This window comes from Crocodylus porosus, unplaced genomic scaffold (assembly GCF_001723895.1).
Source record: "Crocodylus porosus isolate Cpor-Errol unplaced genomic scaffold, CroPor_comp1, whole genome shotgun sequence".
Lineage (NCBI taxonomy): Eukaryota > Metazoa > Chordata > Crocodylia > Crocodylidae > Crocodylus > Crocodylus porosus.
The window spans coordinates 2,627,343-2,649,667 of NW_017728943.1; the positions used below are offsets into that span (position 1 = coordinate 2,627,343).

At 42.3% G+C, this 22,325-nt stretch overlaps 1 protein-coding gene across 4 annotated transcripts in view; it reads left to right on the forward strand.

Moving 5' to 3' along the window:
• Positions 1 to 11,142: 11,142 nt before the first annotated feature.
• MAPT (microtubule associated protein tau) overlaps positions 11,143 to 22,325 on the forward strand; it is a 60,979-nt gene continuing 49,796 nt past the window's right edge. The window contains exons 1-2 of one of the 4 annotated variants that reach the window (XM_019548453.1): positions 11,143 to 11,269; positions 21,248 to 21,337. In XM_019548453.1, coding sequence (XP_019403998.1) covers positions 11,257 to 11,269; positions 21,248 to 21,337 — 103 coding nt within the window. In that variant the 5' untranslated portion in view covers positions 11,143 to 11,256. Of the gene's footprint in view, positions 11,270 to 12,194; positions 12,277 to 13,411; positions 13,502 to 21,247; positions 21,338 to 22,325 lie in introns of those variants that run through there. The other 3 variants (XM_019548455.1, XM_019548454.1, XM_019548456.1) reach the window with 3 other exon arrangements.

Consider the following 22,325-nt stretch of genomic DNA (forward strand, 5'->3'; position numbering starts at 1 on the left):
AGCAATGCAAAAAAGCACATTCTGGGTGTTCTGTGATCCTTTTGATTTTCCAGCTGATCACTTAAATTATTTCTGATGCATTAGTTTTACTGTTAAATGTTTGTTATTGGAACTGAGGGGATTAAGGTTTTGGAATGTTGCTGCAAACTTTTAAAAGAAGCCATGTAGGAGGGAAGGAAACAAATAGCTTTTAAAGCTTTTCATTTTGCTCCATGATACTTGCTGCAAAATGAAGTTTTAGACATGTGAATAATGCAGCATATCAGGGCTGTCCAACTGGGTTTGGGGGAGGAGGGAAAGCCCAGGGGCATATGCCTGTGTGGTGCAGGGTGCACAGGGAAGTTAGACAGCCCAGCTGCTGCAGCCTATGGAAGGTGACTAACACACAGAGATTTAACTATGTCTGTTTGCTGAGTTTAAATTTAAAGCAGCTTCTTGGATCACTTTCTCTGAACTGGAGCTGCAGAACGTGAATGAATTTTGAGCATTTGACCTCCCTCTTCAAATATTTTCCCAACTGTGCCAAAATACCAGTCTTCATTTACAAAAGGAAAGGGTTCCTTCCTCATCCGTCACAAGTTTCTCAACTTTGTCTAGGCCAGGATCATGGGTAAATAGTTCATTTTGGCCAACAAGTGAAATGGTTTTTGGATCTTGTCATACAATATTCTTCAACGTGACAGTTTTGACATCTCTAAGCCATCAGCTGGACACTTCCAAAGCAGTATCAAAGAAACTAATATTAGACTGCCATTCTTCAGTAACCACCACTAGCATTGTTGACCATGATAATCTGAACAAATAAAAGCTGAAATCTGCAGCAGTGAAGTAGATGCCCACATTCACAAGAAGGGTGATGTAGGCTGGAACAGGAGATCTTAAAGAAAGTAAGCTGGTAAGGAAAACTTCCCCTCTCTGTCATCTTCTCTGGCAGTTCAGTTGCTTGGGGCTGCACAAAGCAGATGACCATTATGAGCTATGGTGGAAATTTGACTCTTGCACCCATCACGTTTCTGCAGAGGCCACACCTGCAAATTTGTTCCGTTATATTTAGTAACTTTATGGGTGTAAGTCCCAAGGTAGCCTCACAAATCCCTTCCAAGGAGATTTCTGTTCCCTTTCTCCCCGTCTATGGACCACCTGTGGAGGTGGTTTTCAACCTTTTTTGCATTCCAGGCACCCCTCTCACCTGCTTGAAGAGAGCCAGCAGAGAAGACCCTGTGCTGCAGTGATGTGGGGAGCAGCAGCAGCTGGAAGGGAGATAAGCCTGCATTTATCTCAAGCTTCTGTCTCTTAGCTTCACTCTCCTGGTGGTACTCTTCAAAAAGTTGTTATGGCACCCAAGGGTGCTGGGGGACCCTGGCTGAGAATCACTGACCTGTAGAATGGATACTGTGAATTTTAAAGTCTGCTGGTGTTACCTTTGCTGCTGCCGCCACACATACTCCCCTGCTCAGGTCTCTAGTTCTCGGAGGGAAAAAAAAAAAAAAAATTTATTTGTTGGAGGTAACAGCAGTGACTGTAGGCTCACCTTGCAGATGTTTAGGATTCAGCTGAGCCAGGTGCAGGTGCTGACTCTTGTTTCAGTTCCCCTTCTCTGGTTTCATCAGATCATGACCTCTTTTGGGACAAGGACAATGAAATTGAGTCCTGAAAATAAACTACTGGCCAATTATCCACAAATTCTAGTTATGGGTGCTTCCTTCCATGTCTGGCATCATCTTGGCCTGCTGTTGGAACAGTGTTTTGACCTTGCCGCAAAGCTTTTAGATTCCAAATAAGTTTATAGGTTAAATCCATACAGTTGCTCTCTTCCTTGTTACTAGCTTTACTTATTTTAATAAGCAGTTCTATATCCTAACCTGAACAAGTCTCACCTTTCATATGTTCTGCACAAGATTTCTTCTTTGGAGCACCTGACTCTTATTAATTCTGACTCCACTGATGCAAGGTGCACCAGGGTCCTGGAAAGGGTCAGCATTTCATGCTCATGCTGTTGAGGTGAAATTCAAAAAAGAAAAAAAGAAAAAATCTTGAACAAGGCCAAAAACTACAAAACTGAGATCAGCGAAAACACTGTAATAACTAAGAGGGGATGTTGTGCCGTTTTTCCTCATAGTTCACTAAACTATGTTCTGTAATGCCCCTAGAATTTACAGACTGCAGTGGAGTTTACCATAGGATCTGGCCGCCTTGCAGCAGAATTTAGGGCAAAGCTGCCAGAGTAGGAAGTGACTATTACATGGGGGCTTTCAGAGCACATGCACCATGAGGCAAAACAATTACTAGGCCTTCAAGTCAGAAAAGACCTACTCAGTAAAGGGCCCATCCTGAATCAAATCTATTAAACTGAGGCAGCAAAGCTTTTGAGCATGAGCAAGAAGGCAAGCCACTTGAATTGAGCCATCTTCAGTCTTTGGGTTTCAAGAAAGATGGCTGCTGACAAATCCTAATCTGTTCTTTGGCAAGAATTCAGGCCTAGGTGCATGGGGCTCTGCATCACCAAAATCCCACCAGTACTGGACTTCTTGCCAACATGACACTAAAAGCAATTTCCTTGAGCATGTGCCACTGTTAGGCTTGTTTCATGGATACGAGTCAAAACAAGATAATATTGAAATCTGACTTAATTCCTCAATACTAAGCACACTGGAATACAGCAAGTCCAATCAGGAGCTAAATTTAAACCTCCATTTAAAGCTCTGCAAAAAGGTTCCCTGCTATTTCCTTTAAAGTCATGTTTCTTATTCCACTTCGGCCAGAGGAAGGTAGTACAAATCTATGGGACAGAGCTCTGGGTTAGGATTCTGGAGACCATTTCCATTCTTGGCTCTGCTGCTGTCCTGAGATGGTCACTGTCCTTCTGTACCTCAGTTTCCCTATCAATAAATGTAGATAAGGACCTCCTGTGTACAGATCTACTGGTGAAGTGCAATATAAAAAAGAGTAAAGCATTGTTTCTGTCAACATAGCACTTGCAAACAGACCACATTTCACTCCAGTGAGGGCTTAAGGACAAAACCCAGCATTTGTGCTCAAATTAAATTCTGCCTTTTATGATTCACTATCTCCCAGTCTTTCCAAATGCTAGTATCCAGATAGGAAAACTTTTCATATATGTTGACTACATATACAACCTTGCTGATCTGTCAAACACACCCAACCCTTTCTTGGAACTCTTCTTTCTCCTCTTAGTTTTTATCATCCTGTAGAATCAGGATAGTGGGGAAAATCCATCACATTTCAACCAGATGTATACACCAAAAAACCCTATAAAACACACAACTGATCTAAACTATCCTCACTGGGAGCACTTCCTAACTGAGTGATCATGTGTCTCCTATGAAGAAACATGCAAAACTGTTACTTGGTCATATATAAATAAAAATATGGACTGCAACAATGTGCAAATCTGTAGCTGAAGAATTGATTGTGAATCATGTTTAAGATTTGTAATTGGTCTTTGATTTAGTAGCAGCAGCACTGAAGTGAAATAACAGCCTATTTACTTTTTCATTCAATGTAAAGAAACTTGTCTGTTAAGCACAGAATGAAGTCTTTTGAGGAAATGAGAGCCCAATATGTAGAAGACAGACAAAACTTCAGGAAGAACCCCACATTGCATTCAGGATGGTTTGATATGAGCTTCAAATGTGATAAGAGCAGAAGGGACTGTCACTAAAGAATTGGGCTCTGTAGCTACTCACAGATGCTCAGCAAGCTGATGCCTCACTCAGTGCAATTATGTTATCTTGTGCAGCACACAGATGCCTACTAAAGCAAGTTGTCCAAGTGGACAGAGCACTAGGCTGGGATATGTTTACTTCTGACTGTATGACTGATTTGCTGGGTGACCTTAGACTCTTCCCCTTGGCATCAGTTTCCTGTCTGTAACATGGGGATAACGGTAGAGTGCTTTAGTTCTACTGGTGAGTAATGCTGTGCAAAAGCTGGGGGATATTTTTAGTGTCCCATTACAGTTTTCAAATGTTTCTTGAAGTAACTTCTAACAGCTGCTGGTTATCCAGAAGTGCCATATCTAAGGACATGAATTTGAACACCTTGGGATTGGAAGAGACTTAGCAGGATGGACAAAACTGACTTTTCTATCCCAAGATGGTCACAGTACAGCTGATCCTATTTCTTATAGATGTTTACACACACACACACACACACACACACACACACACACACACACACACACACACACCTACCTTCAACCTGGAGATTTTGCAGCCTCCTTAGGCAATCTGTTCAAGTGCTTAATTTGTCCTTATCCCCAGTGGATGCCAAGAACAATTTGTTACCTTTCTTTTTGCAGCAATCTTGCATATTTGATGACTGTCATCGCATCTCCAGTAGGTTCATAGTGTTGTTGGAGCAGCTGTGATGGTTTTCCCTCAGCTATCTTTTCTCTTATCAAACTCAGATCTTCCAGCCTTTTTTCATAGTTCACATTTTTTCAGCTTCTGATTTTGCCGTCTTCTGTATCCTCCCACTGATCTCCATGCATCTTGGAGTATTATGTTCAATTTTGGGCCCCGCACTTCAGCTGAAGCCTTTTCCAGTGTTGAGTAGAACGGAAAGGTTACCATGAACCTTCAGTTTATACATCCCAATATGACATTTGTATGTGCAATTTGTGACCTGCCACAACCCCCAGATCTTTTTCCTCAACTGCTGCCTAGCCATTTTTTCTCCATTTTCTGTTTGTCCCATTATTTCTACCTAAATGTAGTACTTTGTACTTACCAGTCTGCCCACACTCTTCCCCTATCTTGTGCATTTCTTTTTCTCCAAGTTGTTACGATCAGGTTGAATTAATTTTAACCCTGCTGTCCAAAGTGCCTGCAATTCCTCCCAGGTCAGTATCATTTGTGGGTATAACGCATACTCTATTCCATCATCCAAGTCATTAATGACCAAGTTGAACTGGACAGGACCAAGGACAGACCCCTACCTGAGTCAATTCTTTCCCTTCCCTCCAACTCTGAGTGAACTACCTATCAGTGGTTCTCTCCTAATAGGATTTTTCATCCAGTTTTGCAGCCACTCAACAAATGATTTAAATTTTCATCTTATTGCCTTACCTTGCTTATGAGAATGGGATATGAGAAGGTGTCAGAAACCTCACCTAAATCAAACTTACCTAAAAATCAACTACAAGGCCTCTTGCCATTTCACAGGGGGAGGCTTAGGTTTGTTTGACATGATTTAATCTTGACAGATCCACATTGGCTGGCTATTACTAAGGGCCTATTCAAGTTGCCAGATTTCATAGTTTCCATGAAATCCACACAGCTACATTGTCCACAAAAAAAAAAAAAAATAGAAACAAAATGTTGGCTCCCCAGTGGGAGCCAGCAGTCCTCATTACCATTGCAGCCTAGCCTCGCAGGCTGCCTAGGTTGGGGAAGGAAGGCACCAACTGGTGGGATGGCACAGAGGGCAGCAGATGAGCTGCCACCTTGTCCTTCTACCCCCCAGGGTGTCTCCACCAATCAGCACTGAGGGGCAGGGATGCTGGAGCACATCCAGGAAATTTGTGGAATTTGCTATTCATGCTGAGGCCAACCTGTGAAAATTGTTTAGGTTTCTCTGAGATTTAAGAAGAGCTCTAGCAGTTACCATTCTTACTATCTTGTACCATGTAGGTACCTGCCACCACAGACTGTTTTGGTAGTTTTCTGGAAGTTGAAGTTAGTCAGACTAGTCTGTGATCCCTTTGGGGGGGGGGGGCGGGGGGCACGACTCTTTTTTTAAAGATAGGCTTTCCTTTTCCATTCTTATGGGTCCTCACCAGACCCTTGCTAGTTCTCCAAGGTAGTTATTTTCATTTGTGAGAGTGCTTCTGCCAGGTTTTGTACTATTGGATGAATTTCATCAGGCCCTACTTACTCAAATTAATCTAATTTACCAAAGTAGAGAAATGCTAAATCTTTAAAGAGTCTGTGACTTGCTCTTTCCCTTTTCTAGACTGATTCAGACATTAGCAACAGCAACACAGGGAAGAACTCAATGTTAACCTTTTTTTTTTTTTGCTTAGGCATGCAAAAATCCATTGGCTTCTCTAGCTGTACAGAGGAACCAAAAATAACGCAGTGCAAGCATTTAAGAACTGCTACCCCTCAATCAAATTTACAACTATTCTGTATTAGCATGTGATAGTTTAAGACATTTATGACTTGTGCTTTGAATCCAGTCTCTGGGTTGGCTCAGTTTACCACCTAATATTTGACACTTATTTGCCCTTTGCTTCCATTTAGATGTCTGCTCTAATTTCTGTCTCCATCCTATAAGCTCTTTCCATTTCGTCCCAATTTTGACTTTGAGTAAATGACTGAGTCACTTGGGCACAACTGTCTAGTTGACTTAAGTCACTTCGATGCTTCAGGAAAGGTTTCTTTTCTGTATCTTCCCATATATGGAGTGACCTCTGAGTTCCTGTGTGCCAAATACCACACCAAGAATTTTAGGCTGAAAGTTTTCGAAGTATCTAGTAATTTTTGTGCGCCCAGGCTTGGTAAGTAAGGGAGCTAATTGGAAGGGTTTACATTGCAGCAGGCAGGGCAGTGTTGTGCTAGAAGCATTTAGAACATACTCTCTGTTCTGGAGGTGCAAAAAGAGAAGTCCTAGTCCCGTTCCTTTCCCCCCCCCAGCCTGCTTATGCATTTATACAACATTGTGGGATAGGGTTGTAATAGTGGTCTTGGCACAATTGACATGTAATATGCTTGTCTTCTCAGCACTGAAATGATTAACTGCTTTGGGAAATCCTAATTTTCTTGCTCATGAGCAAGTCTGAAGGAACAAATGGGTTTATACCAACCTAGCATGCGTGAGCAACTCTCCACTAAAGCTTCTTTGAAGAAGCCAAGCACAGGTTAGAAATCGGTGCATGTTCCAGTACTTTGGAGCAACCCTCACCCAACAAATTAAGAGCTGCACATGTATTACACAAAAGTTCCCCCCCCCCCCAAAAAAAATCAGTAAAGAACACAAACACAAGTGTCAAGGTTCTGAGGGATCATCAATTAGTAGCAAGGGAAGAAAAAGCTTAAAAATTGTGAAGATGTTTTTCTTCATTTTTTTTTTGAGGGTTCTCTCTCTCCTGCTTCTCTTAAATGGATTTATCTGATTATGCATCTTAGTACCCTGAAAGAAACTGTTTTAGTCCTGTGACAAAATGACTTGAAAACCCTTGTAATCCGTTTACTGTAGTTCCATTGATGATACCTACAATTAAGTGGCTACAGTCCTGCTGCCTCCTTATCTGAGCTCCTTCGACAAATACTCTTCTGAAAAAAGTATACAAACATGAAAAGGAAGTTGCTTATGAATTATGAACAATTTTTTCAGACAAAATTTATGACACTGACACTTCAATTGAATAATTCAAATAGAACCCATTCTCTTTGAAGTCCTATTTCCGTTTGATCTGCTTTTGGAAACAACTCTTCAACCATCTCACGGTGGTTGAGTTTGTTGTCACATAACAAAATTGGATGCTTGCAACATTCACTAATGGAAAGTCAGAATACTTTTAACTCTCCCAAGGTATCTGTGAGAGAAGGCATCTAAGGAAGGGCTCACACCTGTGATGTTGACAGGGGGCAGCAAAGACCCACACTGTTGCTGTGGTCTGGAGCCTCTGAGGCCGAGTTAGGTTGAGGAATTGTCCTCCTTTCCCATATCCCAAGAGATTTTTGTGGAGTGGACTTAAAGTGTGCAGAACACCAGGAAAAAAAGAGTGGTAGATTTTTAAAACCTCACTAGATATGCCTCGCATAGTAGATGGGTCCTTCTGGGCTCTGAACACATGATCCAGGATGCAAGGAGTCTGTGACCAAATTATGCAAGTTGGACAGGTTCAGATAGGTAAGTTAGAGACATTAAAGCGAGTGATGAGTCTCTTCTTCATATAGAACTAAGGAGCTAGACACTGGGAGGCCTTGGAGGAAGACTTTAAGAAAGCCCCTCTTCTGAACAAAGCTGCTTTGTTCTATCAGGATTATTATTTAAAATAATACCAGAGCAGTTGACCATTAGTTCACGATTCATGAAAAGCATCCAAGTCACTATCTGCACTCTATGCTCTTTTAAGGCAGGGGTAGATCCTGCCTTCTTGAACAGAGCTGCTTAGTTATCTGGGGCTGTCTAAAAGGTAGAGCCCCTAAGTTACAACAGGTAGCTGCATCCTTGCCAGGATTTCCTTTGTCACAGTTTCTCACAAAGCCTGTCCTCTGAACACTGTAAGGATCTGCCTTCTTGTGCTGCCTTTTCATATCCGTGTCTGCCTAGTATGCACTTGACATGGCAGTGTTTCTTTGACTTGTGTATATGTAGTAAACCAAAATGAATCACTCTGTTCTTGGGCTCTTGACAGTTGCCAGCTTGGCTGGTGGAGGTCCCCAATCAAGGCTTTGCCTCTGTGGTAGCCTCCGTATATTCCAGGATAGAACAGATAGTAGTTCAGAAGTGGAAGCTGTTGAGCCGTTTCTATTAAGATCCATGGCCACAGTCCTGCAGACTGGTTAACCTGGTGATGCATGGCTTGTCAGCAGCAGACACAGCCCTGTGTTAGATTGCGCATGTGGGAATTCCATCCTCCTGGCACCAGAAGGGTTCTCTGGGTGAGTCTTCATGCTTCTCAGTGTCAGGACCAATGATGTAGTTTGGCAGATTATGCAAGATTGAGCACAGTCCAAGCACAGCTGTGTGGTATTGAACATCTGACCACAACTGTGGGGTGGGGGGGGCAGGGAGGAGGCCAGTTCTGACAACATTAAGGTTGTATTAAAATCCTGGTTTTATTTACTTTTACCAGCTGAGAAATCTTCACTAGGCCAACAGATTTAAAATTTGGGACTTGCGTCAAACTTGGCAAAGGGGACAGGCATGGGGCTCTGTGGGATTTACTAGTGCTTAGTCTTTAGCAGCAGCAGCAGCGAGAAGATGAGTCTTGTTCTTTCACAAGAGTGTAGATTCTAGGTCTATTCTGAATGGCGTTTTAAAAAGTCTGACTTTTGTACCCTTACTAGGAACATAGAAATCCCCCCTCATTAGAGCTGACGAATAGTCTGCCTAGTCCTAACCCATCATCCAAGAGTGAGCAGCACATGGTTCAGAGGAAGAAATGGAACCCCCCCCCCCCCACTAGATCATTATAGGAAAAGCATCTTCCTAATCCCAGGAAATTAGCAGTTGCTTTATGCTAGACTGTTGGGTTTTCACTGGTAACTTCTAATATTTGTTTCACTTTTGTCTTCCATAACGTTGATATTGTGATACGTTGAAGCCCTTTCTTTGAACCAAGGGTTTTTACAGAAAGCTTTGTAGGAAAGAAATCCCTCCCCTTCTGTAGGACAGGCAGCTTACCTAGCTAATCAACTTTTTCCTCCACTTCTAGTGGTTTATGAGCTTCATCCTATTACAGACACCCAAAATGCAGAGATGAGCTTGCACAGCTTGCCTGCTTAAAGTGTTGTAAAATACATTAAATTGCCAATACCTGTCTGTCACAGGATGGGATCCTCAAGAACAGCTGTGCTCTCCTAAGGCCCCTTGACCATGTCAATTTGGCCCAATGGGCACCCTCAGTTCTCACCCACCACATCTTTTGGAAATATAAAGATAGGGAGGCTGTCTTTAAGTCCTCTTGGACATGGTTGGATGGACTTTCTGAACCCTATGGGTTCCCAGACCCTTTGTAGGTCCCATTTCACAATGGGTGTTTCAGGAACACCCTAGCCTTATGGGCTGTGTGTGGTTTCAGCCACTCTTTTACCATACCCTAAGCCTTGCAGATGGTACTGGCATGCCTTGCCTAGGCCTTGTTATAGTTTGGCCCCTTGTCCTCCTGGGTTCTCTGCAGCCCCATCTCTGCACTGCGGTCTGTGCCCCCCAAGTGCCACACCCTCTCTGGCACTAGGGGTCCCTAGTGAGGCTTCCTTCCCCAAATAGCCTCACCCAAACCACCAGTCATATAAAACAGCAAACAAAACATAGGCCCATGGGCTATAACATAACACAAGCTACATAAGGTTTGCTTGGCCCCCTTTTACATTACCTGGAGCAGAACTTAGGCCTCTTTCCTTCACTTGCTCTAGAAGGGCTCCTTCTCCCTTGGCCACTAGCAAAGAACTGACCACCCTAGTCCCTGTCCTGGGGTTTATATGGGCCCAGGGCTCTGCCCTTCCGGGCAGCTGACCAGGTGCAGGTGCAGGCTAATTTCCCCGTTAGCTAGCTGCCATGGCAACCTGATCCTGGGCTCCTGTCTGGCTCCTCGGGCTCTCCCCAGGCAGCTTCTGCTCTTTCAGGAGCAAGCACTTAAGTGCCCTGCAACACTATCTTAAAAGTTATTCCTAATTTAATCAACTGCTTTTTTAATTGAAAGGTTCTGGTCAGCCTTTCTCTTACTTTTTGCTGCCACTTGCAGTTCTGGAAGTAACATTAGTTAAGAGTTGTTGCTGTTAATTTTCTAGGAAAGATCACACCACTGTTCTGTTGAGGCCTATCAGCATATGTGGTTTGTCTGTCTTATTGATAACTCAGTAGATCCTTTCCCATCTGTGTTATGTTAGGATTTGGCTTATTGTGTGTTGAGGAGACCAAGGAGTTTTAATTAGATTACCAAGTAGCCTTCCAAAGAAGGTGGTTGTTTTTCACATTTTCCTCCCAAAAGAAGGGTGATTAGTGAAGTTTTTTCTAATACAAGTAAGGTAGACTGACATGGCTAAGTAAGCTGTTGCATGTTGAAGTTGGAAAAGGTAAGGTTAAAGAAAAGAAATTAGCCGTGGACTTGCACTCTTTCACCTTTTAGCTATGGTCATTTCGGCTCACCTTTCTTGGGACATTAGGTGAGATGGGGGAGTTTCTTCTGCTGACTTGCACTGGGCATATAAAAAGGTGACTTGAGTATTTGGGGCTATTGCTCAGCACTGTTTATTAGTGTAGCACTCATGAAAGCCATTGTATGTGGCTGCTGAGTGCTGTATTGGCATATTTTTGTCACCTGCATTCATATTGGCTAATAGCTTAATTGAGTCTATCATAATGCTATGTGGAAACCAAAATATAATGATCAGGTTAGCAGGGGAAGATTGCCTATCATGTGAAATTGGGGTGTTTGAGATCAGGAAGCTTTTTTGGGGAATAAAACCTGGTTCCTGGAATTCTTGCATTCTCCTGGCCTGTCTTCCATGGGAATGAACATTCCTGCATATGTGATAGTGACTCTCAAGTTTTTAAAAGAGGATGAAGGAAGAAGGTAGGAAGAGGAGATTGTAGTGAAATCTCTGCTTTTTGTTGTGATCTATTTCTTCCCTGCTTAGAGGATCAGAGTTAAAGGTGAAGACTTTAAGCATTTCTTTCCAGCACAGTTGAGCTTGCCCACAGTATGTGTCATCTTTAATAACCCATATTTTTCAGAAGGGAATAACTGGGTGTGTCTTTTTTTTTTTAACTTCTCTCAGTTGCTCCCCCAACACAAGAGGCATTTGTTCTTGTTGAGTAGTTCTCCAATCCTGCCTTGGAGCTATGATGTATTACAGTATCCTGCTTTGTAACTACATGGTACAACAGTGTGGGTTTACAGATTAGGAGTTAGCAGAGGAATATGGGATACCGTTTGATTTAGGGTACCCTTTGATTTCCTAATCCAAATTAGGAGATGACATGGAACTGAATGATTCACTGGACCCTGATACCTGTTGTAAACTTGTTTGCTGCTTAATTTGGTACTCACTGATTTGTGTTCCAGAAACTTCATTTCCGTCATTTGCTGTTTGCTGTGTTACAGCTATAGCTTCCCAATTATTACTTCTTGTTTTCAGTCGGTCCCAACTTTCCAGATATGTAACTTCCTGAGCTGAAATATTATATGCGCTGAAGGGGAATTACATGGAAATTTTTTGGCAAAAATATCTGAGCTTTTCGTTATCAGTTAGGAATGTGGGAAACAATACTTGGTAATATTTGTACTGGAGAATCTCTCTAGTGAATGTTGGTAGGATGGTGCCCCTTCCTGAGATATGCCTTTGAATGTGTCATTAAGACCTGGATTTACCCAGCAGAGTTGGAAGCTTTTAAAATGGGCCTTTTGTGTACATTTGGTTTATGAGTTGTGTACCTGTGCGCCTTGGTCTCTTAGTATTTATGCTCTAACCCTGACAAGGCAGAGAAGTACTATCATTGCTTTTTGCAGAGAGGCTTAGTGACTTGCCTGAGGCAACAAAGAAATGGAGCCATGGACTTGCCCCCAAGCCTAGCTCCTAGGTTAGTGCTGTAATCACTTGACCACCCTTCCTCTGCGTAGCTTGTGTAGGCAAGCTTCTTTTGGTAGATGTGATATCTTTTATTAAACCAACTGAGTAGTTGAAAAGAAGTTCTTAGCAACCTTTTGGGTACAGTCACCCTTCTTCAGGCATAGGAAGTCTCTGCTGGTCTGACACTTCAAGCAATGAAAGAAGCTAAAATGCAATCATGCCCTCATTTTGACAGCACTGAATGGGACCCGCTATGTAGTGGGAGAGAGTTGCATCTCTTGTGCCTGCAGAATCATTTTAATTTTTGCAGCCCTAGCTTGCATTTTGACGACTAATCTACTTCTGCTTGCAGTTAGCTATATCATGCTAAGGCAGCTCTAAATTGCTCCCATTGACACAGTCAAAAATTTCTGTTTCTCTCTTCCTAATTGCACTGGTCTGATGAGTGGGGAACAGCAGGAATCAGTTCTAGACCAGGGACAGGTTTCAAGCCAGTATCTTGTAACCTTTTATCACTGGGAAGGAGGTTCTGAACCTTCCAATGAAATATACGGGGCTCTTGTCCTGCAAGTTCTTTGTATAAAACCGTACCTCCACCATATCAATGGCAAAATTGATCTTATGTGACATCAGGAAATAATAATAGTTATAAATTTACTCTCTCTCAGGAGATGGAAGAATTGGATTCCTGCTAACTTAACAGACTGGCCTTCACAAGGGGAGAGAAACCAGATTTAACGATAAAAACCCCATCTCTCAAATGTTTCAAAATTAGCTTTTTGAAGCGTTTGCTACATAGTCCATGCAGAGGAGATGACGAAGTGGTATGTGATGGAGCCTGCAGTAATCTGACAGAGGTTGCTTCACGTAAGAGATTGGCTTCAGCCTTGGAGGGTAAAATAGCCATCCCATACTTCTAGCCAAAAAGTCTTTGAACCACAGTAGGATACTCGGCATTCCATATAGGAATAGCTATAACTTGTAACAAACGTATCTTTAACAGAAAACTGTCTCTTTCCCTTGAGAGGCAGTTTGTAACTGTGAAGTATGCAAAATTTTGAAGAGTCTTAAAGTGCTGGCAGGGTGGGAAAGGGAAATGTTCTTAGATAAAGTGCCTGGTTAGTAGGAGTGGATATGCTGGACACAGATAATACCCTTCAGAGGGTTCTTCAGTTATCTACTGCCTAGAGGGTGCTGCCAAAACGTGCAGAACTGTTATTCGTTACTAAACCAAGGTAGGACTGTTTTATCATTTTTATGGGGTTTTTTAAAAGAGAATATTGAGTGTTTACCCAAGGGACTCTGCATTACTTGTTTAGGAGATGAAAAGCTTGTTTTAAGAATGCGATTTGTGTGCTTTTAAAGTCAAAATGTGTGTAGTTTCTCATGCACAAGGGATTTCAGCGCCACACGGCCTAAAGCAGTTTGTTTGCTGAAGTGCATCTGACTGAAGAGTCCAGTAACTTTCTAGCCCATTTGATTTTAGGCCTAGAGTCTTTCCCTTATCTGAAAGCTAAGGTGAAATTTTCCAGCCAGAACGGAAGTGCATTTTGAACAAAGATGAGGTTGGTGCGTTTGAATTCAAGGAATGAAAGACGGAATGATGTTGCAGAAAATGTATAGGCATTTGGTGTGTCCATGCTGTGGTCAGAACTGCTTTTAGCTGATGTGATGAAAGAAATGACATAGAAAGGAGAGAGTAATATGAGAGCTACATACAGTTCCTTTACGCTGAAGAATATTGCTTTACTTCCTGACAAGTATAATAGTACCAGTTCATGGCCTTCACATTTAAAATATGAAGGCCATGAACTGGTACTGTTGGTACAGCTACGCTGCTGAAAGATTATGTGTAGTTCATTGTTCTCCCCTGCTTATTCACTGAACTGCAGTATTTCTCTGGTTCATACCATGGCCATATGGACTTTTTTCTTGCAATTAATGTTCCAGGCTGGGATCTTCAGGGACTATGTTCTGTGGTTATGCTGCACCTGTTCTGGGCATATTATAGCCTGGTCAAATGACAGGCTGCTCTATGCTCTTATTTTCCATTAAACTCTTCCCTGCAAAGATCACATCCCAGAAGCAGAGGCATGGGTGGCTCTGGTGAGAAGTGCCCCTGTCTGGTGGAAACTTCTCTGTTTGCTTTTCAAAATAATACTCTGTAACAACCAACCCCATTCACTACCCCCTCTTCCACTTTGTAGCAGTGCCTTGGAGGCACAAAAAAAATGCACAATCTTTATTTCCACTGAATATACAGTTCTGTACCTTGGCTGCTGCATGAACATGTTCCCTGCCCTCTGTGCATGCTAGGAAAGGTGAGTACCAGCCTCCTTGCTTACTGCCTGTGGAGAAGGAGAGACCCTTCTTTCTTACCATCCAAAAAGCATCTAATCATAATATTTAGGTTCATCTCTTATTTGCTGTCTGCCTTTTAGAAATGTTAGGGTTCAAATTGTGCAGTTCTTTGCGTTCCCTTTGAATTTTCATTTCTTTGAGTTTTTCAATAAGTTTAAATAATAACAAGATTTCAACAGCTGGAGCTTTAAGGCATTTCCCTCCCCTCCCCCCTCAATAAAATGGCAGTGCAATTTTTCTTGCTGCTTACTCAGTTGTAATTTCATCCCTTGTCCCTAAAATTGATCCCAAGTGAAAACTGATACCTTTTAAAATTCTGATGAACCAGTCTTTTAGTTCTTTAACTGTGTGGCTGTCATATTCTGTCATAAGGTAGACCTCATTGTCACCAGGGGCTATAAAAACTTCCCCCAACCCCTGCTTTAGGAATCTATAGTGTTCCTTTTCCTGCTAAGCTGGCAGCTCCTCCTTGCTTATAGCTTCTTGATAAATATCCAGACTCTTCTTTGTTACAAAGAGTGCTGGTACCTGCAGTAGCTGCTGGAAGCAAGGTGAACCAGCTGGCATCACATGACCCAGCAGCTCTCTGCAGCCCAGCAGATGATCTATAAACCATCCACAGTTTGTGTCTTTGGAGCTTCACCTTTTCTGATTCCTTGCTGTCGCCATTTAGCCATTGCACTGTTTGATATGAAATATGGTGAAGGATCCTAACTAATCTGACTGCTTTCCTCAAGAAAATCCTATGAACCCTCACTCCTATTATCTGATCTTACAAGTTTTAAGAAGCATGATTTGTTTGGTAATTTTTTTATTGGACCAACTGTATAGTTGGGAGTGATGTTAGACAAGCTCCCAAATGCCCTGGTCTCTGAAAGGTTAATTTTCACTAGGCAGCCCAGTATAGAACACCAAAGGGAAACTCTGGGTTGGAGGGAGTGAAGCCCGTCCTTAATCTCTTTCCACTGATCTGGGACATGTCACTGTTTCAAAAAAGGGGGAAATTAAATATAACGCAAGTGCGCGTACTTTCTCTCGGACTAAGGAGGGGAGAGGAACATAAGAAAATGCTATTTCCTGGGTCAGACTGTAGGTCCATCTTGCCAAGTATCCTGTCACACGGTGGCAGATGCACAGAGTGGATGCTGAAAGGGAGAATGAACAGGGTATATGGCCAGGGTTTTTTCCACTGTTTCTCTATCATTCTGGCATTCATCATTTAAGATCTAGGAAGTTCTGATTCAGAGGCTATGTCCCTAACTCCCATGCTCAATAGCTACTGACATACCTTTCCTCCAAGAATTTGTCCAATCCCTTTTTGAATTTGGCTAAACTGTCAGCTTCCACAGCATCTTGGGGCAATGAGTTCCACACTTTCATTACATGCTCTTTGAAAAAGAACTTCCTTATGCTAGTTTTAAACTTACTACCTACTAGGTTTATTTTATGATCCCTAGTTCTTGTATTGTGAGAGATAATAAATCCCCATCAACTTTCTCTTCTCCATTTAGTATTTTGCAAACCCTTATCATGTCCTCCCTCAAGCATCTCGTTTGTTTGTTTTTTAAACTGAACACCCTCTTTAGGCTCTCCTCGTATGGAAGCCCCTCCATACCACTAATCATCCTTGTTGCCCTTCTCTGTACCTTCTCTAGTTCTTCTGTATCCTTTTTGGAGGTGTGAGAATCAAAACTAGTCATAGTATTCAAGGTGTGGATGCACCAAGGATTTATAAAGGGACATAATTGACACTTCCTATTTTGTTCACAGTTCCTTTCTTAATAATGCCTAACATTTTGTTTGCCTTTTTGATGGCAGCTGAGCATTGTTTTTAGCAAACTGTTTACAAGGACTCCCACCAAGATCTCTTTCCTATGTGGTAACAGCTAATGTAGAGCCCATCATACTGGAGGTATAGTTTTTGGTTATTTTTGTCCACGGGCATCATTTTACACTTACCTACATGGAGGCTACTTGGAGATGTTAAAAAACCAAAAAACTGCGCTTCACTGGAGGAAGCAGTACATTGCTTTGACCCAGTTCCTCAGTGTCTGTATAGATTGGGTGCTTCAGTGGGGCTTTTTGGTGCTTTTATCTAAAAGCAGGTTCAATCCAAGCCTCACACCCAGCCACTCTCCCTAACACCACACAAATGCCACATGCCCACACCCTGCCCCCATAATGTCTCCACATATACACCCCCCCAGCATACCCAATTGCCCCCCCAATATACAAGAGTAAGACTTTATTTTTGAGTTATGAAGTTGCCTCTATATACAGTATGTAAACACAAATCATGACAATTTTTATATAATAAACTTAAAATATGTTATAGTAGATGTTTGACTTTTAGTGTATGACTAGCAAATTGCCTGTCAAGAATGACAGGGGTGGGATGGAAGGGGGAGAAAAGCTTGCTAACTTTAATCCCTGCCCCCGCGTCGCTGCCACCTCCCAGGAGTGGGAGGGGCGAAGCTTGCCCCTCCGTCCCCACTCTGCCAGCACCCCACGCCACTACCAGCTCCAAGGAGCAGGTATTATGGTACCTGTGTTATCAGTTGAAAAATCTAACTTATTTGATTCAATGTACTTTTTGATGTAGAGTGCCACTCCCCCCACCAGTATGACTTGTTCTGTCATTCCTGTATAGTTTGTATCCTGGCTTTTTGGCATCCTTTTGATTTTCCTCATTCCACCATGTTTCTGAGATGGCTATTATGTCAATATCATTATTTACTGTTAAGCATTTATGTTCCCACATCTTGGATCTTAGACTTCTAGCATTAGTATAAAAGCAATTATACTTTTTATTGTTGCCTGGTTGATTTCTCCCCAGCATTCACTAGCTGCTGATCTACATCTCTCATGAGATCTACTACCATTGCTCCTGGCAGGCAAGTCACCATATAGTCCTTTCAGATGTCACAAACCCAGTTATGTATGTGCCTAATAATCAAATTGCCCAATACCACCACCTGCCGCTTCCTGTGCTGGGGGGGTGGGGTCCGCTGCCTTGGAGAAGTGTCTTTGGTGCAAGAGGAATACTATGAGATTAGCTGGAAGGTAGGTCTCATCTAAGGAATAGTTTCCTTCCTTCCCAGCTTGATGCCTTCCATCTCCAAGGCTCTCATCCTCCTCAGCAGCGTGGGGCTGCTGTAATGGAGGTGGAGCTGCTGAATGTCCATGTAGAATGATTTGAGAACTGGTGCAGTTATATGCCAGCCTTTTCATCTCCAACTCAGTAATTTGGGTATAGTGGGAAACTCCTAACATCTGTGGTTACTAAGTGAAATGAGTTAGCGTAGTGGTGCTCACAGTTCTGGCCCTATGGGCCAGATGAATGACGTGAAGCCAGTCTGCAGGCTGGATTGGACCCCGCGCACTGGGATTGGGCCCTTGGGTCCTGTGTATCCCCCACCTGGCCAAAATCAGGCTCCAGGACCCCATGCTGCTCCCACACACTGAGAACAGGCTCTGTGCCACCCTGTTTGCCTGATCTAGCATGCAGGACCACAGCCTGCACGGATCCATTAGGGGCCAGATGGCATGGTGCTGGGGGCTGGATCTGGCCTGCAAGCTTAAGGGTCCAGCACCCTTGAGTTAGTGGGTCTTAAATCAGTTTCTAGTAGACATTTCTCCCTGCCAGAGATATCTACTGTAGTGACTATAGATTGATCTCTCTGGTGGCAGAGACAGAGTCCTAGAAATAGGAGCTCCTTAAGGAGGCCATGTTGGCAGGGCTGTGGGGGGCAAATGCACCCCCCCATGTCTTCTTTGTGTTTGTTTGTGATTGAGAACAGTTGGGGGGGAAAAAAAGTATTCATGAATTGGATTTCAAAGTCTCACCTTCAAAACAACAGATTTTGATTTTGTGAGCTACACCGCAGATTAATGCTATGTTTTAATGCTCAAGTGCCCACCAGTCACATAAATAGTCACACTGGAGCCAGCTGTGGGCAGGATATAATCAACATGATCCCCTGAGCTCCAGAAAAAGGGCACTCATGTGGCCAGATAATGAGCTGTTATTTTAAATGGGCTAAATACTACTAAAACTCTTTAAATTGAATGCAAGAAGTGGTCACTCCAGTCCTTCCCACTGCAAATACCAATTTTTGTAGATTATCACTTTCCAAGTTGCATGCAAGTTCTTGAAGCTTTTCTGTATAGTTCAGTCAGATGATTGTTGCAGCGGTTGGTAGCAGAAATTGTGAACTGGATAGTCATCTTCCATATGGAAAATAAATGTTGGGTAAAAAGATCTTAACAAGTGACATTTGATATACCCTCCCTCAGTATTATAAATCTTACTACCAACACATAACACCATGTGATCTAATTTTCTTACTGCTGGTTTCAGCTCACTTCCCTGCGGTTGTGGTAAGCATGTGATTACAGCTTTAGCTGGTTATTAACAGCAGTGTCAGTGATTTAATTATGTTAGCTATTATGAAGTTGACTGACAGTGTTGTCCCTTTTGCTGTCATTACAAAATTATTAGCAGAAACATGGTCTCTGCTCTGCAGAACTGGATAATGTCAGCACCTGGGTCCAATGGATCTGTTGTAAAACTTGTTTTCCTTTTGCAGTAACTTTTGACTGTGGAGTCTCTGCTTCTCAGAGATTCACACAGTTTTCCTTCTCCCTCCTTACTCTGTCCTCTCCCTCCCCACCCTATCCTTAAATATTTTGGAGGGGGAAGCCACTGGGTTTGTGCAGATCTGTGGACCAAGAAAGGGAAGATGTTTATATTGACTTATCTGAAAGTTTCTTTTCTTCTTACAGAAAGTTCCACAAATGCTTGGGAGGTCCTTCTTCCCAGGCCTACACAGACAGCATTACACAAAACCTGGGAGTGTTCATTATTACTATTGCTTTCATGTCAAGGAGCCCAAGCTGTAGACTAGGGCCCTGTGTGCTAGGTTCTGAACAGCTTAGAAATATATCCTTGCCCTGAAGAGCATCCATTCTAATTACATTTCTTTTCCAAATACACTTAAGTCCTCTGTTGCCATCTTAAATCACTCCTTTCTGAACTATGTTTTTTTAAACACTTTTTACCTTGTGCCAGCTGATTCTTTTTTTTTTTTTTTTTTTAATAGAACAGCACGGGTTTTATTTAGGGCAGCCTATGTCAGATGGGAACAGAGGACTCTGGTCCTTGCAACAATATTGCATCTTGGCAGCAAACACTTCTTTGCTCAATCTTTTGCATGTTAGTCCCATAATTTTTTCTTCCCTGGATTTGTTCTGTTGAGTCTTTAATGTGCCTGGGTTATTTAAGGCTTCTTATTTTAATTGGCAAATATATGATTTAGGTTGTGACAGAAAAACCCCATACTCTAAGCAAGGCTGAGTACCCTGTCCCTTCCTTAATGCCATTTTTGTTGCCAAACACTTCTGTGCTGACTCAGGTCATCCGGTTCTGAGAAGGATTCAAGAGCTCTGGGGTTTGGGATGTGGATTTCAGCCACAGGAGAAAATTATACCCCAAAACAAGCGATTTTAATGTTTTTTGTATCTTTAAAAGCAATGAAATAAAAATACTGTATACTAAATATTCAATATCTAAGGATCTCAGTGTGCTTTTCAGGCATTAATGAACTAATTCTTTAGCAGGCTGCAAGAAAAGTACTCCCCACATAATTATTTTGCCTTTTCTATAGGTCTGTTTTGTTTTTTATTTTAAAGAATTTACATACAAAAAATCAGTGTCCCACAGAATTTCAGTTTGTTAGACAAAGACTTGTGAAAACTAATAGGCCAATAATATGATCCGTGGAGGACACCCTTTTACTGGAGGTTGTTAAATTGTTAATGTAACTTCAGTGTTGCAGTGGGTAAGACCTTCGCTTTTTGTCCTTAGTCTGTTGTACAAAATGGATGACTGAGGCTTAGCATTTTGACTTCTTTTTCTGGTCTGAAACTGGTCAATTCTTCACTTGGGTCACCTAAATCATATACTTATCTTCTGCTTCCATAAAATCGTTTTCCTTCTTGACTTATTTCTGCAAGTGAAGTTATTGTTTTTTTTAATTTCTGTTGCTTTCTAACTGGCAACTGATTTGTTTTCTAGCCTACAGCTTAATACATTTGGGTTTATCTAAGACTGGCTTCCAGATTCTCTTCTGAAATCTTGAAATGTGTCCTTTTTTGGCTGCTATCCTGGTAAATGGAAAGGCTGTGGACAAAACTTGCTCCTAATAGGGGCTTGGAGCTACTGACTTTACAATATTCTGACAAGAGTGTTTAATAAAACCACATGGGCCTTAATAAGTAGTACTGTATATCCCTCAGTTTTCAGGACCACCTTCTTCAGTACATATCTTGAGCTGTCACCTGTCTCTAGTCACGATGGCATGCTTTCAAGTCTCATTGGAAAAAGAGAATAAATGAATTCATCTTGTAGTAGCCCAAAAGGCAGCTGCTTATTGTTGGCCAGATGATTGCTTGGTAGGGGATATTTTTATCCCCCCTCAAAATTGTTTTCTTGGGATTAAGAATGATAAACCAAAAATGTACCAGAGAGCAGTAGTAGCCAGAAGAGTACCCACTGGAGTGCAGACAAAGTTGCATTGCATTAGGTTTTGTCTAATGGTGTTAAACTTTTTCCCTCTTAGAGAACTTTGGCAACAAGATGGCTGAGCCACGTCAAGATTTCAGTATGATGGATGACCATTCGTTGAGCCAAGATAAGCAGATCTCATCAGGTGAGCCTTACTGGGTAGGGGGAAGCATGGGGGATGGGAGAAGGGCCTTCCCCGCAGACCGGTTACTTTGATCCAGAAGAATGAGGAAGGCACAACTGGGCAAGGATACTGCAGAGTGAATGGGTGAGGTTGCCAGTGGAGTTGGCCCCAGAGAGTGTACCTGTATCATTGAAATGCTAGCCAAAAAAGAGGCCCTTCTGCGAACTATTTAGGTTATGTTATTTGCCAGTAAATCTGTTAATCGTAGTTGTTTGTGCAGATACTCTTGTTGCTTAAAGCAAAGTGATGGCCTCCTTGCAGGAATTACTGAGTGGGGCATGGGGTCTCGAGTCCTCTGTGCTTTATATACTGAGGCTCACACACACTGCTGTGTCATTTCAGCTACAGGAGACAGAACTGGCTTTGTACGTTGTCCCCAGCAAAGATTGTTTAATATAGGTCATGCTCTAAGAGAGAAGAAGTTAAAAACAAGCTTCATTTCTGGTGCCAGCAGTAAAGGGACCTTTTCTTTTTTCCAATTTTGAGCACGTTTGTGGGAATAAGTCTTGCAGTTCCTGCCTGGTCACTGCTGGTCCCTTTTCAGAGTGTAATGTACTGTAAAAGGCTGCCTTGAAGCTCACTTGTGTTCAGAGATACATTTCCAAAGAAGAAAAGAAGCTGGAGTCTGTACTCTGCATGAGTGTGTGAAATTACAAAAGAATACAGTTGCTTGCAGGAAAAGAAAAAGCTGCTTAGAAATTTTAAAGGAGATGAAAAGAGACTTTTCCCAAGCCTTGTATATAAGGGCTTTGTTGATGATTGTGCCACTGTAGCCATTAGAAGAGGGGAGAGGCAGATTTTAGTCTCCAGAGAGACTACCAAGTATCAGGTGAACACTGGAGATAAGGGTGGGAGTGGAAAGGTCTGAGCCTCGGTGGTGTGCATGAGGGATTCATGTCTTAGATGATAAAAAGTCATTGGCCAGCTGGGAGGGCCTTAAGGAAGAGGG